Genomic DNA, 21,905 nt, shown 5'->3' on the forward strand with positions numbered 1-21,905 from the left:
CTCATGGCAGGTGCACGCATAGCCATATTCATTCTTACCGGACCGGGTGTGGCTCTAAATCCACCGTGTCCACGCATGGCGATGCTGGGCTGGTTTTAAGTTTTTCCCTATTTTAGTGCTTAGCTCCAATGAAATTTCACTTTAGCTCTTTAGTTTGTCTTCNTTATGGTCTACCCGGTCACTTTCACGTCCGGGTCTTACTCTCCAACAATCGTTTATGGTTAATTTCAATATCTCAGCAAGACATTGATTTTCATAAAAACTGCCATACGCAGCCATTCGAAATATCGAAATATTCTGCGTCCAATCAATCGACCAGCAAAAGACCTGGCGAATATGAATGCCGTCGAACTGGAGCTTAGACCCCGATACCTTACCAATTTCTTTATATTTGACAAATTCGTTTCTTCCCTGATCCTCGCGAGCGTGTGTACATTTACGGAAAGACTTCGGTCTTGAGGTTTATTGCGATTATTTCTATCCGCCTCTTCTTTTTTCTCGACTGCCTTCCGTAGCACTAATCTAAATAGATGCGTTTTCTGTGAAAGAAAACTGTTTTACCTTCACTTTGATATTGCATACGGCTTTATTTACACACTCAAATATTGCAAATGGTTGACACTTGCAGTTTTTATTTTAAATTTTTGTGCTCAGATTCTTAAAAAAAAGTTAATAATTTTAAACAACGAAACTTCGTTTCATTTTCAGTTTAACTAGACAAAACCACCACAAGAAGTCTTTTATAAAAGTGGACGATAGTTCACAAGTTGATACCTCATCATTTCATAGCGCTTGGATTTCACAAACCCACTTTGTACATAGAGTGGGCAAACTTATAAAAAAATTATTGCAAATTCACACATGGAACAATAGTTTATCTTATAATAATTTAGATAAGTATTACTTATAAAGTCCCTTATTATGCCTGAATTTTCCATCTCAACTTATAAAATGACACAACAGCAACTACTCGGCTTCGGTGGTATAACCACTGTCTCGGTGATCACCGTCGCTGGTTGCTGCCTTTGATTGCCTCCCTCCACTACAATTGCCGTTGGTGCAGCTGCAAAGCCCGCACCAGAATTTACAACCACACTGGAGCCCGCAGGCGTTGTTGTCTGTGACGAATTACCCGAATTAACCACAACTGTCGATGTTGGCTGCTGCTGCTGCTGCTGTACCCCAGGCGTATTCACAATCACAGTTGATTGCTGTGGCATTGGTGCAGCCACAACTCTCGGTCCAGACATGGCTGATGCTGCCATCGCACCCATCGCCGCTCCGGTAACCAGTGAAGCACCAATCATGAGACCGGCACCTGGTAGCACCGGTGCTCCACCACCAACTACAACTACTTCGTTCACCACAGGTCGTGGAGCTGAATTGACGTTCACATTCACTTGTGTGGGTCCGGCTGGCGGTGGTGGACGTGTTGCGCCGGGATTTGGCGGAGGTCCACCTGGACCTGGACGACCGCCGAAGGCAGGGCCCGGTGCTGGCATGCCACCGCCCACTCTAACTGGACCTGGACCAGCCGTACTCAGTCCCACTCTTGCTGGGCCTGGGCCTCCCATTCTCATGGCAGGTGCACGCATAGCCATATTCATTCTTACCGGACCGGGTGCGGCTCTAAATCCACCGTGTCCACGCATGGCGATGCTCGGCTGGTTTTAAGTTTTTCCCTATTTTAGTGCTTAGCTCCAATGAAATTTTACTTTAGCTCTTTAGTTTGTCTTTGTACGAAAAGCGTTTTCAACTGTTTTGTGATTTTTGATAACAGTGACAGTGGACTTTCATTGTTGCAAGTATTTTCATTTCATATGAGGCAAATCAATCATTTCCTAATTCAAATTTTGATATGCGGAAAAGGTGACGTCATCGACTCGTGACATTATCTTATCAAACNTGCGCCGGGATTTGGCGGAGGTCCACCTGGACCTGGACGACCGCCGAAGGCAGGGCCCGGTGCTGGCATGCCACCGCCCACTCTAACTGGACCTGGACCAGCCGTACTCAGTCCCACTCTTGCTGGGCCTGGGCCTCCCATTCTCATGGCAGGTGCACGCATAGCCATATTCATTCTTACCGGACCGGGTGTGGCTCTAAATCCACCGTGTCCACGCATGGCGATGCTGGGCTGGTTTTAAGTTTTTCCCTATTTTAGTGCTTAGCTCCAATGAAATTTCACTTTAGCTCTTTAGTTTGTCTTCGTACGAAAAGCGTTTTCAACTGTTTTGTGATTTTTGATAACAGTGACAGTGGACTTTCATTGTTGCAAGTATTTTCATTTCATATGAGGCAAATCAATCATTTCCTAATTCAAATTTTGATATGCGGAAAAGGTGACGTCATCGACTCGTGACATTATCTTATCAAACAACGTTTAAGCCAGTGGCATTCACATCGCAAGGGCGCAGGTTGTGGAATAAATAGCGGGAAATCAGACTTTCAATATTTATGAGATTTTTACGCTTAAGAATTTAGCCTGATTACTTCAATTGAAATAATTTGTGTAATTCTAGATTTTATGACTCTCGCTATATAATGTATGTGTTTATATTAGGGGTGTTCATATTTTATCACGCTTATCGGTACTAGATAAAATTATTTGAATGTACTGATAGGCCTTACTCTGATATCGATAGTTTTGTTGTCGAAAAATATGTTGATGATTATTTCCTTTGAAGAATCGATGTCGACAGAGATCTAAAAATTTTGAAAAGCATGCCATAGTTTGTCGGTTTCGGCTGAAACTAAAAACCTCTTTCGATTGCTTCTCTCCTCTGCAAACTTTCACCAGTAATTCACTCCAAGTGCAGACAAGCTCAGCGTTAATATATCCTTCCATGCGCTGCGTGGACGTCCTTGCTTTTATTGTCGACCCCATAGGTGCCGAGTGCAAGGAAATTTTCAGTGGAGCATCTTAACCGACTCCAATCGGGGCAAACATTTATATGTGATATCTTCGATATTAGTAGTATCAATTTTGGTTACTAAATGAAAAAAATATTTTTAATTTTTTGAGTCTCCATAGAGGCATGTGGCCTTTGACCCCTTTGCGACACGCCTTAACTCTCTCTAATCGGTATCAAAATTTATATGTGCNGGTGACGTCATCGACTCGTGACATTATCTTATCAAACAACGTTTAAGCCAATGACATTCACATCGCAAGGGCACAGGTTGTGAAATAAATAGCGGGAAATCAGACTTCCAATATTTATGAGATTTTTACGCTTAAGAATTTAGCCAGATTACTTCAATTGAAAAATTTGTGTAACTCAAGATTTTATGACTCTCGCTATATAATGTATGTGTTTATATTAGGGGTGTTCATATTTTATCACGCTTATCGGTACTAGATAAAATTATTTTAATGTGCTGATACGTCATTACTCTCATATCGATAGTTTTGATGTCGAAAAATATGTTGATGATTATTTCCTTTGAAGAATCGATGTCGACAGAGATCTAAAAACTTTGAAAAGCAGGCCATAGTTTGTCGGTTTCGGCTGAAACTGAAAACGACTATGGTCCCTGTGCGACACGCCTTAACTCTCTCTAATCGGTATCAAAATTTATATGTGCTATCTATGCCCGTGGTATTACCGATTAAATACAATCATTCACTTGATTTCTAACGACCACCGTAATGTACAAACAGGGCAGTCACGACCAAAACGTTTGTCTGTAATCGTCACTGGGATAGTGCCACTAGGATTTAGCATGAAGCCACTCTCATAAGATAAAATCATTTCGTTCATGAAGGACTTCATGTCGAAAGACCTTATGCGGTGATATGCGTCAGCAGAAGAATCCCTTTTATTGGAAGATTGCGAAAACTACACTACCATTCCAGTCTTGAAGCATGTATTCATCAGACCAAATTTTTCCTTACAGCTAGTACATGCGCCCTACCTGCCTAGCTGGTATACCGTCGGCTTCAGAGGCTTTGTTTTTAAGCCGATTTATTTCTGTAATCACTTCGTCTTCTTCGAGTAGAAGGATGGAAGCTGCTTACCTATAAAATTGTCATAGTTCTACATCGTCGATTGCGCCACCTATTTCGTCATTTGAAAGCGTGGAGAAATGTTTCCTCCATATTTCAAGTATACGCTAGAGGTGCGCTACCTGGTTTATGTACTATGTGCTCTATATTGCATTCTTCTTCCAGACAGTAGCTACATTGATTGCTTTCTTTGATTTCTGAAGTTAATGTTCTGAAGTTGCTTTGAGGTTGCTCTGTCGTCACTAGAGTTTACCTAGGTCTAGGTTTAGTATATCCTTATGTTCCTTNCGACCACCGTAATGTACAAACAGGGCAGTCACGACCAAAACGTTTGTCTGCAATCGTCACTGGGATAGTGCCACTAGGATTTAGCGTGAAGCCACTCTCATAAGATATAATCGTTTCATTCATGAAGGACTTCATGTCGAAAGACGTTATGCGGTGATATACGTCAGCAGCAAAATCCCTTTTATTGGGAGATCAGACCAAATTTTTCCTTACAGCTTGTACATGCGCTGTACATGGCTTCAGAGGCTTTGTTTTTAAGCCGATTTATTGCTGTAATCACTTCGTCTTCTTCGAGTAGAAGGATGGAAACTGCTTACCTATAGAATTGTCATAGTTCTACTTCATCGATTGCGCCACCTATTTCGCCATTTGAAAGCGTGGAGAAATGTTTCCTCCATATTTCAAGTATACGCTAGAGGTGCGCTACCTGGTTTATGTACTATGTGCTCTATTTTGCATTCTTCTTCCAGACAGTAGCTACATTGATTTCTTTCTTTGATTTCTGAAGTTAATGTTCTGAAGTTGCTTTGAGATTGCTCTGTCGTCACTAGAGTTTACCTAGGTCTAGGTTTAGTATATCCTTATGTTCCTTGAACCATTGAGCTCTTTTCCTTGAAGACCGGAGTGTGGTGATGCCAGTATAAGTTGTAGCTCCTTCTTTCGTCGACTTACAATCTTGGATTCTGGAATCACGCGCAAAACAAGAATCCACCACAATACATAGCCAAATTCAAAATAGTGTATTTCTTTGGGTGCACATGTGCCTAAAAGGGTCAAGGCTATCGACAGATCACTGACGAATATGTATGCATTATTATGAACCTCTGTACGGATTTGACTTTAATTTTAGACAAAAACAGATACAAATAATGCTGTAATAAAAGGATAAATATTTCCCCAAGACAATGTTCGGACGCACATGTCTTCAGATGCAATGGCCAATTGCATGAATTAAGTAACGAATCGCTCGCTCATCCAGCACATTTTTCACATTCACTACAGTGCGCCTACCAAACCTCAAAAAATTTTCGGGGCCAAGAGATTTCCGACAAATGAAGAGGTTTTAACTGAAACAAGGACCTTGAAAAAACCGACTTTTTGAAGGGATACTTAACTTTTAGCACTGCTTGAATGAGTTCGAGCGTGGCCGCCTTCAAGATGATTTTCGTGACGGTTATCTTAAAAGAGCTTTTGCTCTAGAAAACAACAGTGCTGTGTGTGCGCGCAGACGAGCATGCGACATACCATAACATAAAATCGTTGGCATTTTTGTGGCGAGAAAAAGTTCGATTTTGTAAAGTAAAAGTATTTAGGTGCAAAAAATGGTTTGATTCTATTGAATACTAATGTCGATAAATGCAAGAGAATGCTGAGAAAATATAGCCAGTGTAGTTCAAAAGACGTCACCAATATCGCAACAAGTGGTGAACCATGGACCTATGCGTATGAGTCCACAACCGACCAGCAATTCACTGATTCGACCTTTGAAAAGGAGGAGACCCCGAAAAAAGTTGTCTAAGCAAAGCTATAATATCGGAGTTATCAACTTCGTGGCAAAACTGATTTGTTAATATCTATAGNCTTCTTTCGTCGACTTACAATCTTGGATTCTGGAATCACGCGCAAAACAACGATCCACCACAATACATAGCCAAATTCAAAATAGTGGATTTCTTTGGGTGCACATGCGCCAAAAAAGGTCAAGGCTGTCGACAGATCACTGACGAATATGTATGCATTATTATGAACCTCTGGACAGATTTGAGTTAAATTTTAGACAAAAACAGATACAAATAATGCAGTAATAAAAGGATAAATATTTCCCCACGACAATGTACGGACGCACATGTCTTCAGATGCAATGACCAATTGCATGAATTAAGTAACGAATCGCTCGCTCATCCAGCACATTTTTCACACTCACCACAGTGCGCCTACCAAACCTCAAAAAATATTTGGGGCCAAGAGATTTCCGGCAAATGAAGAGGTTTTCACTGAAACAAGGACCTTGAAAAAACGGACTTTTTGAAGGGATACTTAACTTTTAGCACTGCTTGAATAAGTTCGACCGTGGCCGCCTTCAAGATGATTTTCCTGACGGATATTTTAAAAGAGCTTTTGCTCTAGAAAACAGAGAAAGATTTGATTCTACTGAATGCTTCATAATCTTATGGCTGTACAAAAAGGGCTCATGTCGATAAGTGCAAGAGAATGCTGGGAAAATATAGCCAGTGTAGTTCAAAAGACGTCTGCAATATAGCAACAAGTGGTGAACCATAGACCTATGCGTATGAGTCCACAACCGACCAGCAATTCACTGATTCGACCTTTGAAAAGGAGGAAACCCCGAAAAAAGTTGTCTAAGCAAAGCAATAATATCGGAATTATCAACTTCGTGGCAAAACTGATTTGTTAATATCTATAAGCATTTTTTCGTACACTCATTATTGCAACAAAATCGTGCTTAAAACCCTCGCGTCCATCAATGTCAAATTTACTTAAATTCGTGTGAAAATTTTTCGTTTTTCGGTTCACTTCTTCAAGCCTATAGTTTCACCAAGTAAAACGCTGATTATTTTTCGAAGTTTCAGCTTTTTCACCTCGCTTACAACTGCCTCGAACACTCTCATCCGGAGTTAACACAGAAATATTGATTCACTGTTACCAATTGAGGTTAATGGAAATTGCACGAAATTAATTTCATGTGAAATTGCAGCGACACGGAATATTCAATCTTGCTGGCAATGCGAAACCACAAACACACCTACACCTACATACACACCCAAAAGTACATACATAAATTCATACATAAATACATAAGTAGCCAAGTAAAAAGAGATAAAGCTCACACGCTGGCTGAATAGTAAACCGAATGACAGCATAAGGGAGGGGCCGCGCAAAGGGTGAAGGGGCGCCAAGTGCACACACACCCCGACATATATGTACATCTATACACACTCGTTTGTATAAAATTAATAACTGACACAATCTCCTTTCTTCTCTTCTTTTACCTCCGTTTACAGCTACAACAGCAACAGCAGCAGCAACTCCGCCTCCAGCGGCAGCAACACGAATGTAGTGCCGAAAAATGATAAAAATGCCATCATGCAAAACATTGCCAACAGTTATCGCCGCTCGGGGGCTAGCTACAATACCTCAGCCTCCAGCTCATCTGCCACTGCAATCTCCGCAGGCGTCTCCTCCACCTCCTATGCCGCCACCAATTGGTTAGGGCCGCTGCCGAAACGTCGCCGCACGAAATCACGTACGAAGTCCCGCGATTGCCGCGTCAGCCACTGGTCCGAGTGGTCGGCCTGCAGCAAAACTTGCGGCATCGGTGAGATGCATCGATATCGCAAGGTCATCAGGCATGGCAAGCGTGGCGGACGGCCATGTCCAGCGCTGCAAGAGTCCAAGTGGTGCGGCACGGAGAAGGGTTGCCACTCGCCGGCGACCTACTTCAATTGGTAAGTGAATTGTAAATTGTGCGCTAAAGTGAATGTGAGTGCGCATGTATACGTGTGTGTGTGTGTGTGTGTGTGTGTGTGTGTGTTTATAATACTGCCAGCCAGCGGGTGGGTTCGAAATGCTGAATTGACAGTTGGACAAGCAGTGACATTTAGCTGGACAAAGATTGACAGCTAAAAAATTTTGTGTGGGTTGGTGATCGTATATGGAGGGGCATTAAGAAAAAAATAGAAGCAAAAAGTGAATTTGCGGATTAAAAAATATCAATTTGGGTTGGGGTTTATTGAAAGCAGTGCGCTGAGTGAAAGAAATGAATTGAATGCGAATCCGTGGAAGGCACATAAATCAGAAAAAATAACAAAAATATATGCACTTAAGATCTTTTTGAATATACATAAATGTTTTTTATTTATGCATTTCCAGGTCCACTACATGAAGGACGCAGAGAAAACAAGCGTAGTTCGTAACGTAAGCGTATGATTTCTTTTACAAAAAAAAATTCTAACAAAAATAAAAGAAAATAAAAAAATTATTGCTAAGTAAAAAGAACTATATAAAAAACAGTAAAAAAAGAATTAAAAAATATGAAGAAAAACAGAAAAATAATAAATATTTAGCATAAAAACATAAAAAGCATTAAAATTATTAAACCCAACTCGTATTTTTAAGAGAAATTAAATGTTGGTGTTTTGCAACAAAAAGTAAAAAAAATTGTTATTTTTTTGTTTTCAATGTGTGCATTAAAAAAAAATATTTTGAATACAATTTTTTTTTAAGTTTTCATTAATAAAAAACACTCCAGAATTTAATTTTTTCATTCTGGTTTTTGTATAAATACCAAATTTGCCCTCTTTGAATTGATGAAGGGCCGGGAAACAAAATTTTTAATGAAGCAGTTTTATTCCTATTAGTCTTAAATCATTACATTTTAATTTAAACTAAATTAAACATTTTACTCTATTCTTATTATTTTAATTTTATTTTATTATAATAGCAATGAATTCCTTAAGTAGCAATGAAAGTTTGATTCGCAAAAATTCTTCAGAAGTGTACATATTAGGTATTTTTTTTAGTAAAAGCTCTAAGTTTCTCCGGTTTTGAATTATTTTTTATGTGTTATACAGTGCCGGTCACTTAAATAGCGCCCTCTTTTGATCCACAGTATTCACAGTTTTCTTGTGTTTATTCAGCATTCGGTAATTTTTATAAAAAATATAGCATAACATATAGTCGATCCGATTTTAAGCTTATGTGAAATTTATCATGCTTCAAAAATAGTTTATAAAAATTTTTCAAAGTGTTTGGAAGCATGCAGTTTTAAACCCCGTTCAATTTTGGTAAAATAATTTCACTTACAGCTAGTTTTTGGTATAGTTTTTACCGAAAGTGTAGATGTGTGAAAAAGCTTTTTTTTATCAAAAGATGGTGCTATTCAAGTGACCGGCACTGTACATGATTATCGAAAGTTATTTGGTTTTATTTACAAGATAAAAAAAATATTTTTAATTTTTTGTAGATATAAGGAAAGCTTTGAATAAATATTTTTTTTTTTTGTTTTTAAAAAACTTAAAATGCTTTTGTTAAAGGTTTTACACTTCTAATATTTTTAAGTTACTCGTATTAAAAAAAATTAAATCCATTATTTTTTTTTTTTAATATTTTACATGTTTGATATTTTTTAATTAAACACATTTTTATACAAAATACATAATTTTTTTTTGTCATTGCAAATTAATTTTTTCGAACTTCATGACAGTTATAACAATTGGCAGTCGCTATGAGTGCCAGGAGGTGTCTTTATATATCTTCTTCTTCTTATTTGGCGCTGTAATCGCCTGAGCAATCTTGGCCGAGTTGAACAAAGCACGCCACTCGTTTCTCTTCTGTGCCAACTGACGCCAATTGGAAATGCCTAGTGAAGCCAAGTCCTTCTCCACTTGGTCTTTCCATCGCAATAAGTGGCTCCCAATTCCATCAGCGGGTTCCGAGTAGAATAATTTCATATACTAACTCTTAAATTACTTACTTTTAAAAATTAAACTTAAGAGATGCGTGAGTGTTACAACCGTTATCTTTGCCAAGATGGGATATTACCATAGGAAATGGTAAGTCCATCTTCTTTTCTTCATCCCCGCAACTTCTACAGGGATGTAGTTAACACAGACGATCGTCGAAGCAGTGGTGTGATAGCACAGAGTCCTGTAAAGATGCCGAACCGCATCTTGCTGTAAATTAGTTTAGTTTCGGAAATTCTACATATCATTTCTTGTTAAGCCTCTGTCGTACATACTTACTACACAGTCATCGCGGTTGGTCCATAATGAGAAGCTGTTTTTCAGGGCAGAATACACTTGCCATTGCCTGTCGAGGGACGACCGCTATTAGACAAAACTTTTTTGCTTTATTTCATTTGATGTTGGTTGGCAACTGGACTCGAACCCAGACCCAGCGGAATGATAGCCCTCACGGTTAACCATTAAAGTGCAGCGGCCGCCAATTTCCTTAATTAATCACTGATCGTTGATTGTAAAGTTTAACGTACATTTCCTATGCACGATCTAGAAGTGGTGTATGAGTATTAAAAATTAGATACGTTCAGCCTATAAAGTACTCGATTTCCAAAAATTCCTGGCTAATTTCGGTCCACGGGCCAGTATTGTCTCATTTCTTATCTGCAATGCTTCCCAGAAATTCTACTGGCAGTGTTTCTATGCGGCCCTTATATGAGTTTCGTAGTTGTTGAAGTTTGTCCTCTAATTGTTCCAACCCTTCTCACGTCGACTTTATTTGGCCCTATTAAATAATTTTCTTTTTTTTCCGCTCTAAGTGCCCAAACTCAGCATTCGATCGAAGTCATTTTGCCTTTGACAGGTGTTTGAAACTCTTCAGTTATTTATCTTGCTTGTAGCGAAATCTGTGGCCAGTGCAATATTTGGCCCAATTTAAAAAGGTATTTCAAGATAGCGGTAGACCCTCGGCATGAACCTTTGGATTTTATTCTGCCATGAAAAAGCATGAAGGGCTATAAAGGTTAAGTGAAAGCCATGCACTTAGAAAAATGTGTGAAGTGCGCGAAGACTTATTTGCAAAATTGAATACAAATCATTACTTAAATAAATTCTCAGTTAAATTCAACACAAAAACTTCATGCAACCAGCTTAAAAAAAAATATTTTAGAAGATTCTTATTTCTAACATTCTTTAGTTATGTAAAAAAATTATAAAAACTTGCACTTGTTTTTTCTTTTACTCATAAGTCGTTTCTACCACGATTTTTTGTTTATAAACTATTGAATTTTTTACACCAGCATAAATTTTTAGTTTGAATTTTAAATTTTTAATTTTGTTTGTTGCAAAATGCCCAACCTTGTAATTAATCTGATGCAGAACACAATTTAAGTATCAAAAAGTATACTCAAATAGAGAAATTAATAGCAATAGTAATTCTGTATTTATCAGGTATGTTTTGCAAATTGTACGATTTGAACTCGACGCAATTTGTAAAAGGTCGGTGTTATATAGAAATTTTGATTGTAAAACTGCCAAACTCGGAGAGGAGAAATTGGCGACTCTCTCAGCGATTAACAATTGGTGGACAAACTGCAGCGCCCAACCAGATAACTATCTTATCAAAAAGGCAAAAATCGATGGGCTTGACGGAAGTGTTGCATTTTTAGCAATTTCCATTTTTATGATTCATCACTTTTACTACAATTATTTAATAACATTTTGTCAGCTGCAGCGATTTCAAATCGTACGATTTTCGGAACAGACCTGTATGTTTATGTTTGTGTAGAAACTTGTAATTAATAACCTAAACTAACAACCACAAAAATTGAACAAGGGATATATATAAAAAAAAGTATAAGAAAACATAAAATAAAATACAAACAATCAATTCAAAAATCGTAATTAAGTAAATACTAAAAGCGATTACAAAGCATGTGCTCTCGAATTAAAAAAAAATCTCAAAAAATTTTTCGAAAAAAAACGAACGATTTTAATTGCAAAGAAGTTGCAAAAAATTTAGAAATTTAAAATAAAAAAGAAATGTTTTCAGTCCTTGTATAGTTTAAGATAAGAAAACTGAAAAAAAAATTTAAATTTTTCATTAAAGTCTTAAGTGCAATGCAATAGTCAAGAAATTATTTGTTTTTTTTTTCACTAGTCGCTATCTTGAATTTAACTATTTTTCTGTAAACTTAAGGCATTAAAGATCTATGTCAACTTGACAACTGGTAGTTAAGCTAAGAATATGCTTAAACGCTTTATTTTAAAAACTTAAAAATATTATCAATTTATTTTTATTTAATAAAGTGACATTTTGCTTAATTACTAGGCATTATGTGTTTGTATTTATAAAACTAATACATATGTAGTTCTGGAAACAAAACAAAAAAAAACAACACATGGACAATATAAGGAAAAAATTCAAACAAAAAAATTGTAAAATTAACGTGTATCGTGTAAATCTTTGCTGAAGCATGCTACTGCAGCTGTCTGGCTTGGAAAGAGAAATGTAATAAAAGATAATATTTTGCAAAAAATATTAAAAAAAGAATAAATAAATGTTGTTCTTACTTATAGGGTTCCAGAAATACTGCATTTAAATAAATTAGTTTTTGAATCCATCAACTTATATAGAAGAACACCCGTCCACCCCCTCGAAAATGGAGGGAGATGAGTTTTATTAAAAAAAAAAACGCAAGAGTATTACCTTACGAATCGGGAAATCTCTATCCTTTGGTAGTAAAAGCGACTTCCAGTTTCGACCGGAGGATAAAAATACAATTTCGAGTGGAAGAGAATCAAACTGACCGGAAGTCTATTTTTTTAAATTGGGAATATATGTTTTTACTACGAATTTGGATGCTGCGAACAAAAACACATAGTTTCTGTCGGAGACTTTTTCTGGAAAGCACTTCCGCTTAAGATAATGCACATCCGGGCGAAAATTTTAAGTCGTTAATATGACTATGAGATAGAGAATCTCCGACTTGGTAATCCATATTTTTTGTTCTCCAATAAAATCATTTTCACTCATTTAAGAAGTCCAGGACGAGTTGAAGTTGGAAGGTCATTTATAGGTTAAAAAAGGCACTACCGATAAAAGTCTGAAACAAAACGGTTCCTGGGCCTACCATCAGTTGACGACAATAAACGATAGACCAGCCAATTGATGCATAGTTAAGTACAACAACAAAAACACATGTGTTGTGGCATATTAAAAGGCTCTGCGGATTTTATGTACAATATTTAAACAGCTAATAAATGTGGAGTTCTAACGACTAAAACAAGGTTAAACGAAATATTTCAGAATATAAATTTGGGTCCAACTTTGAATCATTTCAGAAAGATATGTTTATAGTGATTATTTCCATCATATAGGCAAATATAATGTTACCTAATACTAGGCCAATCTCATTCAGTTGTGGATCATTTTATTTTATATTTCTTAGTCCAACTAAGTTATTATGATATTTTTTGTTTTCAAAGATCAAAACCCCAAGCAACCTAGCGGGAAAAGTAATACACCTTCTTCGCTTACGCTGTGTGCGACTATTTGTTGCTTTTGACAAGGTAAGAATTAAGTTCATAAACTAAAGAAATATTTGATTAAAAATTGTAAAAAATTCGAAGAAAGCAGTCGTAGTAGAAAATTGGTCCAATTCGAAAATTACGTTCGTAATAAATATTTGTATGAAAATACTATTTTTGATAAACAAATATAAAGTATCCATTTTTACTCTGCATTATTTCCCTCAGTGTAGGTACGTTGATAATGCAGTTAAAATATTCAGCAATTCAGCTATGAAGAACTGTGGAAAATCTGGCATTGCTTATTTCACGAGGCAATATTTTGTTACCAGCTTATGAGATGGTAACAAAATTTACCGGTTACAAGAGAACACAGAATGCGAAAAGGGTTTAAAAATTTACGCGAACTATATGTGCCGGTTAAAAAATTTTTATAACCAGCGCAGAAAAGACCTGTAACTTGCATCTCTGGGAAAATATTCTAACATTTACTGTCTCTTAAGGCAAGCAAGAACAGGATTATAACTATTTACGTTTTATTTTCATTAAATTAAGTTCAACGCATTTTCCTAGAGCACTATTTATTATTCTTATTTGCTTTAACATTTGCATTCGCTTCTGACATATCCATTAAGCGTTTAATCCTATAATGTATTAGAGTTGGTAAGATTATTTTCAATACCCCAGCTATAATTAAGCAAATTCCAGAGAAAGCAAATGCGGCATTATAATGTTTTGTCCAACCGTTGAGAACTGCAGCAATTGTGGTGCCCAGAAAGACGCCAAAACCCATGGCGAGACCAGTGAGACCAAAAGCATTAGTTAGTTTGTCCAAGCCTAAAGTGCGTACATAGATAATAGCGCGAAGAGTTGAGAAGAAAGCTAAAAAAAGAGATATGTATAAGAACATCTGATTGAATGATGGATAGATAGCAGCGTATGAGAGATTGATATGAGCGCGAATATGAAAGTTATTTAGGAGGCGCCTTCAGTGATGTACCGGGTATTGTAGTTTCTTTGGTATGAGACACCTCGTATTAAGTATTAGTGAGTTTAAAATTCGCTCACCTCGCGCCACACCATAGCAGATCGCATATGTATATTGAAACCACACAACATCTTCGCCATAAAATGCGCTCACCAACACTGCCAAGCCAGCGAAGACAATGCCGCCGCCACAGACGTAAATCGTTTGCGAACGATATCTATTTGCAATAAAGCCAGACGCTATGCAGAATACAAATATTGAGAGCCCAATAGTTGTTGAGATTAGACTGGAGTTGAAAGGATCAATTGCAGCGCGTACTAAAAGCAACAAAAGCAACATTTATAATCTTATTTTTTCACTGTGTAACTCATTTTCTCACTCTTCGAGTAAACGAATGGTATATTGAAGCCCATGGAAAAGATGAAAGCCGACAATAGTAGCAAACGAAATTCCATTATGTTCAACAAACTCGTATCGAAAAGTTTCGCAAATGCATTGAATAACTTCGACGGCATCCAATTACGCGGCGATATGTAGGCCAAATAAGGATATTTGTGACGATGTCGCAACTCGGTCAGAGTGCGACGTACGGTCTTATGCTGACGCTGCGCGCGCATTATCGATAGTGAATAATGTACGGTAGCGGCCTAAGGGTTACGAGAGTAAATCAAACTAATTCTTGCGTTCATTTATCTTAGCATTTACCCGCTCTTTATCGATTAATATTAGATGACCCGTTGTGCGTCGACTAGTGGCTGGCACATCGTTCTCATCATATTCAGCTGTGCCTGTATAGAAAAGATCTTCTCTTTCTATGGGATCCACGCGTAGTACATAATTCTGAAGTCCTTGCAGATTTTCATTGTCATATTCCACACCCACTACATCTTTTTCGTCGACGCGCTCAATTTGTTTGGTAACTCTGCGACAACATGGACATAATTTATCGATAGTGCTTACGCTTTTTGGCTGGTACACCTCTGAGAAATGTAAAAATAATTTGTTGTTAGTATTTTGAAATGAGCGAAACACGATTTAGAAGGCGGAGCTGAATTCCATGTGGGCACAACTCAACGTACCACTAAGACTATACCGGCTAAATATACTATATATACCTTCTCTTGGCCTTGGGACCTCTTCAAAAGAGAAAATGTTGAGAATATGAAGATACAGCATTCATCATAATGCCTTCGAGACTTCAGTCTATTTTTTCTGCCAATTAGACCCAACAGCGACGGATCGACGGATGGCCTTAGAGACTTCAGAAAAAGTAAACGTCTCTCACTCAGAAGCCCTAGCCGGGTACTCCTGGGGCCTATTTCAAAAAGAGACAGTGATAATTTTGTAACGACAGACATTTTCCATGTTGTCAGTGACAATTCGACAGTTTGGTGGGGGATCTGTTTCATAAAAACAATTGTGACCAACTCTTGAATTCCATGAGAAATTCCATTTAAAAAGTGACAAATTGTCATTGTCGGGATTTAAAATTGTCGTTGAAAAAATCCTCGCCAGTCATATGAAATTTATTTGTAAATCATATGTAATAATTGCATTTGCATCATTTTAGTTTTATGAAATGTTCAAATTATTGAAAAGTAGTTAAATGCGCACAATTACAATATAAATAAATTTACAAAACTCTCCGGTGAAAGCTTTCCGACGGAGCTATTTGGTTTTGTCGCGACAATTTTGTCAGAGTGACAGTTGTCTGCACAATTGTCGACAATATTCCGTATTATCACTGTCGTTTTTCGAAAATTATCACAGTTGCCTACAAACGTATATGAAACAGGGAAAATATCGCCAACAATTCTGGCTCCGAAATTTTATAGAAAAATCGACAATGTCGCACCNCACAATTGTCGACAATATTCCGTATTATCACTGTCGTTTTTCGAAAATTTTCACAGTTGCCTACAAACGTATATGAAACAGGAAAAATATCGCCAACAATTCTGGCTTTATAGAAAAATCGACAATTGTCGCACTTGTCACTTTTATGAAATAGGCCCCTGGTTTAAAGCCAGCGGTAAGTGAGGCTGTAGGAGGGGCGGTTGCAGCAAATCGCGTTCGTACTTAAGTCACTAGCAGACGGTCTATCAGCACTAACCAAGAGACTTACCGTTAACGACAAGCACTAAAAAAAAGGCCCACCCGTACATCAATCGGTTGCCACCAGTACTCTCAATTGTACATGCACTGGTCGACATTAGTGCTCTGAATTTTATTGCCGAAAGTCACCAATCCTGACACCAGTTGCCCTCATCGACGATAGCCACCGGTTGTCTACCGACACCAACAGCATTTGTCTCATTGTAATTGTAAGCCGCCGATACAGGCCGTCGCCAGTCTCTCTCTTTCTCTCTCTTTCTCTCTCTTTCTCTCTCTACCGTCACTGCTTCCCACAGTCACAATTATCCACTGCGATGGTTGGGCGATAAGACCTATACTCGATACTGGATTGCCAGCGTACTACTTCATCTTTTGACCAAACCGACCACAGGCAANTTGGGCGATAAGACCTATACTCGATACTGGATTGCCAGCGTACTACTTCAGCTTTTGACCAAACCGACCACAGGCAAGCCTTTGTAAAAATATTTTGTGGAAAGTGAAAAACCTCCGGCCGGGGTACCTTTTCGAATGTGGTGGATAATTTTTAATCATTTTTATGGATGACGGGCCTTCAGACTGTGATATTTATTACCGAGCTTCCCGTAAACCTGTCTGATCCTTCTTTATTTATTCAATCGCCGAATGGCTTGTGCTAAGTACACTACCCAAAAAGGCTGACCTTTTAATCCGAGCACGTCTTGCCCATAAACACATACGATTATGGAAACACGACCAGCCCACTTCGTGCATAAGGCGAGACATCCGAATCCTCAGGCGAAACTCGGACTCTCCAACAGATCGCAAGCAGAGGATCGGAAACTCGGCCTTTCCGACCGTTGTTAGCAGATGAACTAAGCCGCGAAAGTGGATGGGAAAGTTGGCCATTCCGATCGCGTGCACCGACTCAGCAACGCCGTGATACGGAAACCATGCCTTTCCGCCTATAAATCATGCAAGAGGCCGCAGAACGGGTCAACTGATACGCGACCCTAATGCGCCAAAGCCAACAGATTCATTTTGCGGGCGTGGTCAACGTAGAAGGGAAATCTCGAGATGAGCTCAAAAAGGAGATAACGGAGGTAAGTGTAGCCAAATCTCTACAAGGAAAACCGGCGGCCAGGTGCTCAAAAATTCCAAAACAAATTGGTAGTCCTGGAAACAAAGAGCTTGACATCCACCACATCAGATCAATTGTAAGGAAGAATGTTTATTCTTTCGATGGAGCGCAGCGTAAACCTAGAGCCGCGTAGGATAAATTCTAAGAAATTCAATGAAAAACCTCAGTATCAGTAAAGTTGAAGCCTTCCACATACCAGAGCTACGAACTCAAAAATGCAACGATCGGATAAAAGTTTAAGCAAGAACTACTGAGCACTTTAGTCTACTTGGAACATTGACCCAGTCAGTCTTTCAATGCATCTTATAGCATTTAATTAGGTTACCAGAGAAAGTCCTCTACGGCCTATTCAAGAAAGAGCCCATTTTAAGGGAAACCTAATGGCAAACACCTGAAGACCCATCTTTATACATTGATCCTGGAGCTTTAGGCTGAAAAAAACTTTGGTTGAGCAAACTCACAAGTCAAACGGGCAAATAAAAGATGGTCTACGGAACCCATATTTGGGACAGATTGGATAAGCATAGACCCAGCTCTCTACTCCGCTTAGAGCTACCACTATTCCGACCTGATGGGAACCCACGCTAGTAAGATGAGTATGCAGTCAAACGACTACTTTCGTAGCTGCCGTTATAATAAGGGCTCGTCGGCGATCTTTTCTCCACGATTCTTTTGAAAGTTTGGCTGAACTGCATTAGCCCACGATTTTGTGCGCTTCGTTAGGGCTACAAATGGCTTTTAATTCTAAGGTATGAGAAGCGATGTAAGGAGTCTCTAATATGGCATCACAATGGGCACACAGTGTCACACATAAGTGTGTCCCTATCATGTGCTGTATGGGGACAACCAAGATAACCTTACCTAAATTAAATTTTCAAGTCTCGCTACATTATGGAGTGTCAGGAAAGCTTTCCACAAAAATGGTAATGATCTTACCAAACATTTGTTCCAAACTCCTATGTTCGGATGCTGGTATTAGAAAGTGCGACACATGATACTGCGAGTAACGTACTTCACTGAAAGGCACAGAACTGTCCTCACTCGATGAAGAGGTATCGACCTCCTGAAATGATTTTTTTTTTTGTTTAGTTTCTCTTTTTACTGGTATTTTACGGAGCTTTTCGTTATCAACGCACCTTTTTCACTGCTGCGATACGTGTTGGAGTTACCTCAATGAACGTGATCGCCATTAGTAGAACGCAGAGTAGCAATACCGCATGAATCCGCGAGGTATTGCGCCAACCTATTTTCGGACATAATTCCGCATTCATAGAGGAGAAGATCAAAATACCGGCACCGGCGCCCGAACATGAAAAGCCATTGGCGATGGGACGGTAACGTTCAAAATAATAGCCAATGATCAGTTGCGAGGAGATCCATATCAGGCTGAGCGAAGAGCCACCTGGGACAAGAAGATTGGGATCAGTCACGAAGGTAGAATCAGCATAAATTTGTTACATTTAAACTCACCCAATGCACCATAGAAAACGATTAACATTATCATATTGTGACTGTAAGTGCCAATTAATATGAACACCATTGAACATATAGCGCCGCCGAAAGCCACCGGTCGAAAGCCATACTTATTAATGAATGCGCTCGCTACAGGTCCTGTAAGAAAATAAAACCCTTTTCAAGCTTTTATTTAACAATTCGCCACTGTAGGTGCATGAGCGCTCTTTACCAACTTGTACCGCAGCGACAAGCACAACAGTGGTTTGCGTCTCGCCAAGATCATCGGCAATGCAGGGCAGCAATATGCCAATTGAATATATGATACCATCGACGATAACCTGACAAAGGAAGGAGATGAGCACAATGAGCCAGCCGTAACCGCCATCCGGTGGTATGATCATATACAGCTGTGGGGAGTTGAGAAGTGACGAAAGCTCCAAAGATTGCATTAAGCGAGCGAGTGTACTTACAAAACCATTGCCCAGTTCTAGAAAGGTGGGAAATTCTGCAGGCGAATTCGGTTCACTGGACAGTGATGTTGAACTCTGCCAGCCTTTAGTCGGTACCGGTAGCTTCTCTACTGGTACATCAGACTCTTGAGCTTCCAATTCATTACGATCCTCGTTATGGGTCAACGGTGAGGACATTTCGGTTACTTGTTCTATATTTGCGCTGTGAATATCTTCATACGATAGGCTCTCCAAGCTGGCCGATGCAATAGTGCTACCGCTTGCTTGCGCAGGTTTTGAACGTCGCTTTGAAAAGGTATACGAAGATTCATCTTTTAATTGTGGTTCGTTAATAACGCGCTGCTTTGTATACTTCTTCACGCGACGCACCATTTCCGGTACCAGCTCCTTACCATAAAGGTGCACCTCATCAACTGAAGTGGTTGCGCTATCAAATGATGTTTCAGCTATGCTGCTTTCGCCCATAGGTGCCTCTGTTTGCACACCTAACTCGACGGTGCTTTGTGTGGCTTGTACGCCGGCCTCTGTCAAAACTCGTTGGTCCGTGGCAACCTCTACGTTATTTTCACGATTAAGCTCAGTTGCAGTGTCTCTACCTTCTCGAGTATCTATGATGATGGTCGAAGTGTTTGCGGCGAATTCATTTATTCTAGATGTGGTTTGCGCAGCTATCTCTGCTGTAAGCTGGACTTCATTTGAAGTCTGCGTAGCGTATTCATCTGTTTTTGGCTGTTCGATATTGAATGGCCTAATGCTGGATGTGGTTTGGTCACTTGTATCTCGGAGCGCACCTTCAGTGACTGTGCCAACAGGAGCAAGATTTCGAGCTTTCGTTGATGCTTTGCGCTGATTTGGATGTAGTACGGGCGACGACTGAGGCGTTGCCGATAGAGCGGACTGGTAGCGCGATGTGCGTGCACTCGTTTGCAGTGGAGAGTCGAAACTTAGTACGGAATAATATGGTGTAACATCGTTCGCGGAAGATGTGGGCGGCGTATGTTTAGCTTTGCTGTGCAGTTTAGTGAAAAATATGCATTTATTTATAGATGATGGCAGATTTAACAAATTTACCCCTTTTCTTGTGATTTATCAGTCATTTTGTATTGGATGGATGTTTGAATGCTCAGCGATTTTAAATAGTTTATTTTTGTATTTTGTTTGTATTCAATTCATCAAATATTAGAATGTCATAAAAAATCAAATATAAATCGAAATCAGCTAAGTTCTAGCCATGATACAAATATAGTAAGGTAGAACCGCTGAGAGTCACTTTTAAGATTCTTGACGTTTCCAAACAATTTAATTTTTAAATTTACTCACAAACTCACACACACATTTTCATTTTCAATCTCAAGCAACAACAATTTCGAACAATTTCAATTTTTTATTTTCACTTTTATATGATTTTAAAATGTTGGCAAACTTCAAAAAAAAATCATGGCCGACAAATTGAGAGAACGGTTATACCTTGCTATGTTTTTATCATGGTTCTAGCAAGCAGCCGCACAGTGCCGCCTAAGTGGCCAAAAATCGAAAAATTCGTTATCTGCAATGTGAACTTGTTTGGTATTTTTGGAAAAGCAATTTATCCACTAAAAAGAATTAAACAGACATTCCTCTAAAAAATTAATAATATGCCGCCAGGAAGGCACTAAAGTCGACAAATTTTATACTAAGAATTTTAATAAGAGCATAGCCATGCGTAAGCTATTCACAGAAAAAAATTTCAAAAATATATTCTTTGAGATAAAATATTGGTTTGACGTTTCTTGTTTTCATATACATCGTAGAGATTTACAGGAATTAAAATTTTGGAATAAAATTAAACACAGGGTGTCCCTGCGGAGTTCCAAAAACACAATTTTTTTTAACATAATTTCAAAAAATGCTAATATTTAATGGAATGGATAAAAAATATATGTAAAAATAGGTTATTTTTTATTATTTTATTAAATAGCACGGGCTTTTAGCTTTCAAACGAAGAAATAAAAACCGTTTACGTGATAAAAAATTTTTTAATTTTTTATCAGTGCCTTGAGATCTGCACGATTCGTTCCATTTTCAAAAATGAAGTGCCAGATTAAAAAGCTTGACCTGTGGACAATAAAAGGTTTATTTTTTTTTAAAAAGTTGCCACCTGTTAAAAAATTAGATCAATAAAAAATTATATTAACATTTTTTTATAAGTTAAATGAATTATTAAGAGATGGGTATCATTGGAAACATGTATTAGCTACATGTAGAGAGTTGCCACCTGTTTAAGAAATCAAATTCCACTTGAATTAAAGGAATTAGGTAATTGAAATAGATAGGTAGCACCATAAGGGAGTCAGACGAAGGAGGTTTAAGAAGGTTTTAGCTTAAAAATATTACGAATAGGGTTTCCATCTGTTTGGAAAGTCGAATTTAGTTAAACTAAAATAATAATAACGTCAAACCATAGGATTACGCCATC

The 21,905-nt window shown here is 38.4% G+C and overlaps 3 protein-coding genes across 3 annotated transcripts in view; 1 reads left to right on the top strand and 2 right to left on the bottom strand.

The window, feature by feature from the left end:
* The window catches only part of LOC108366677 (translation initiation factor IF-2-like), a 1,984-nt gene extending 332 nt beyond the window's left edge, over positions 1 to 1,652 (bottom strand). The window contains exon 1 of the mRNA XM_017621140.1: positions 993 to 1,652. Coding sequence (XP_017476629.1) covers positions 993 to 1,652 — 660 coding nt within the window. The remainder of the gene's footprint in view (positions 1 to 992) is intronic.
* Positions 1 to 8,303, top strand: part of mspo (M-spondin) — a gene marked incomplete at its 5' end in the record, with an annotated part of 40,703 nt that extends 32,400 nt beyond the window's left edge. Inside the window, 2 exons of the mRNA XM_017621138.1 lie at positions 7,321 to 7,764; positions 8,189 to 8,303. Coding sequence (XP_017476627.1) covers positions 7,321 to 7,764; positions 8,189 to 8,201 — 457 coding nt within the window. The remainder of the gene's footprint in view (positions 1 to 7,320; positions 7,765 to 8,188) is intronic.
* A 5,576-nt stretch (positions 8,304 to 13,879) lies between these two features.
* On the bottom strand, positions 13,880 to 20,547 carry Targ (Tarag). Its single transcript, XM_017621139.1, has 10 exons — positions 20,522 to 20,547; positions 19,451 to 20,459; positions 19,210 to 19,387; positions 18,996 to 19,136; positions 18,662 to 18,927; positions 18,462 to 18,588; positions 14,996 to 15,270; positions 14,670 to 14,937; positions 14,371 to 14,607; positions 13,880 to 14,184 (listed from the first exon to the last, which is right to left on the bottom strand). Exons 1-10 carry the CDS (start codon positions 20,545 to 20,547, stop codon positions 13,880 to 13,882), a joined length of 2,832 nt encoding a protein of 943 aa, XP_017476628.1.
* Between the last annotated feature and the right edge of the window lie 1,358 nt (positions 20,548 to 21,905).

The sequence above is a fragment of the Rhagoletis zephyria genome, unplaced genomic scaffold, assembly GCF_001687245.7.
Source record: "Rhagoletis zephyria isolate East Lansing unplaced genomic scaffold, Rhagoletis_zephyria_1.1 Rzeph_scaffold_02372, whole genome shotgun sequence".
NCBI lineage: Eukaryota > Metazoa > Arthropoda > Insecta > Diptera > Tephritidae > Rhagoletis > Rhagoletis zephyria.

Bases quoted from the DNA above. Each gene is read 5' to 3' on its own strand.
- Targ (XM_017621139.1), bottom strand. From the start codon at position 20,547: ATGACTGATAAATCACAAGAAAAGGG. The intron at 18,589-18,661 runs GTGCGTTGATAA...AAATCATTTCAG, and splicing joins GTATCGCAGCAGTGAAAAAG to GAGGTCGATACCTCTTCATC. The intron at 14,185-14,370 runs GTGAGCGAATTT...CTCTTTTTTTAG, and splicing joins CTGCTATGGTGTGGCGCGAG to CTTTCTTCTCAACTCTTCGC.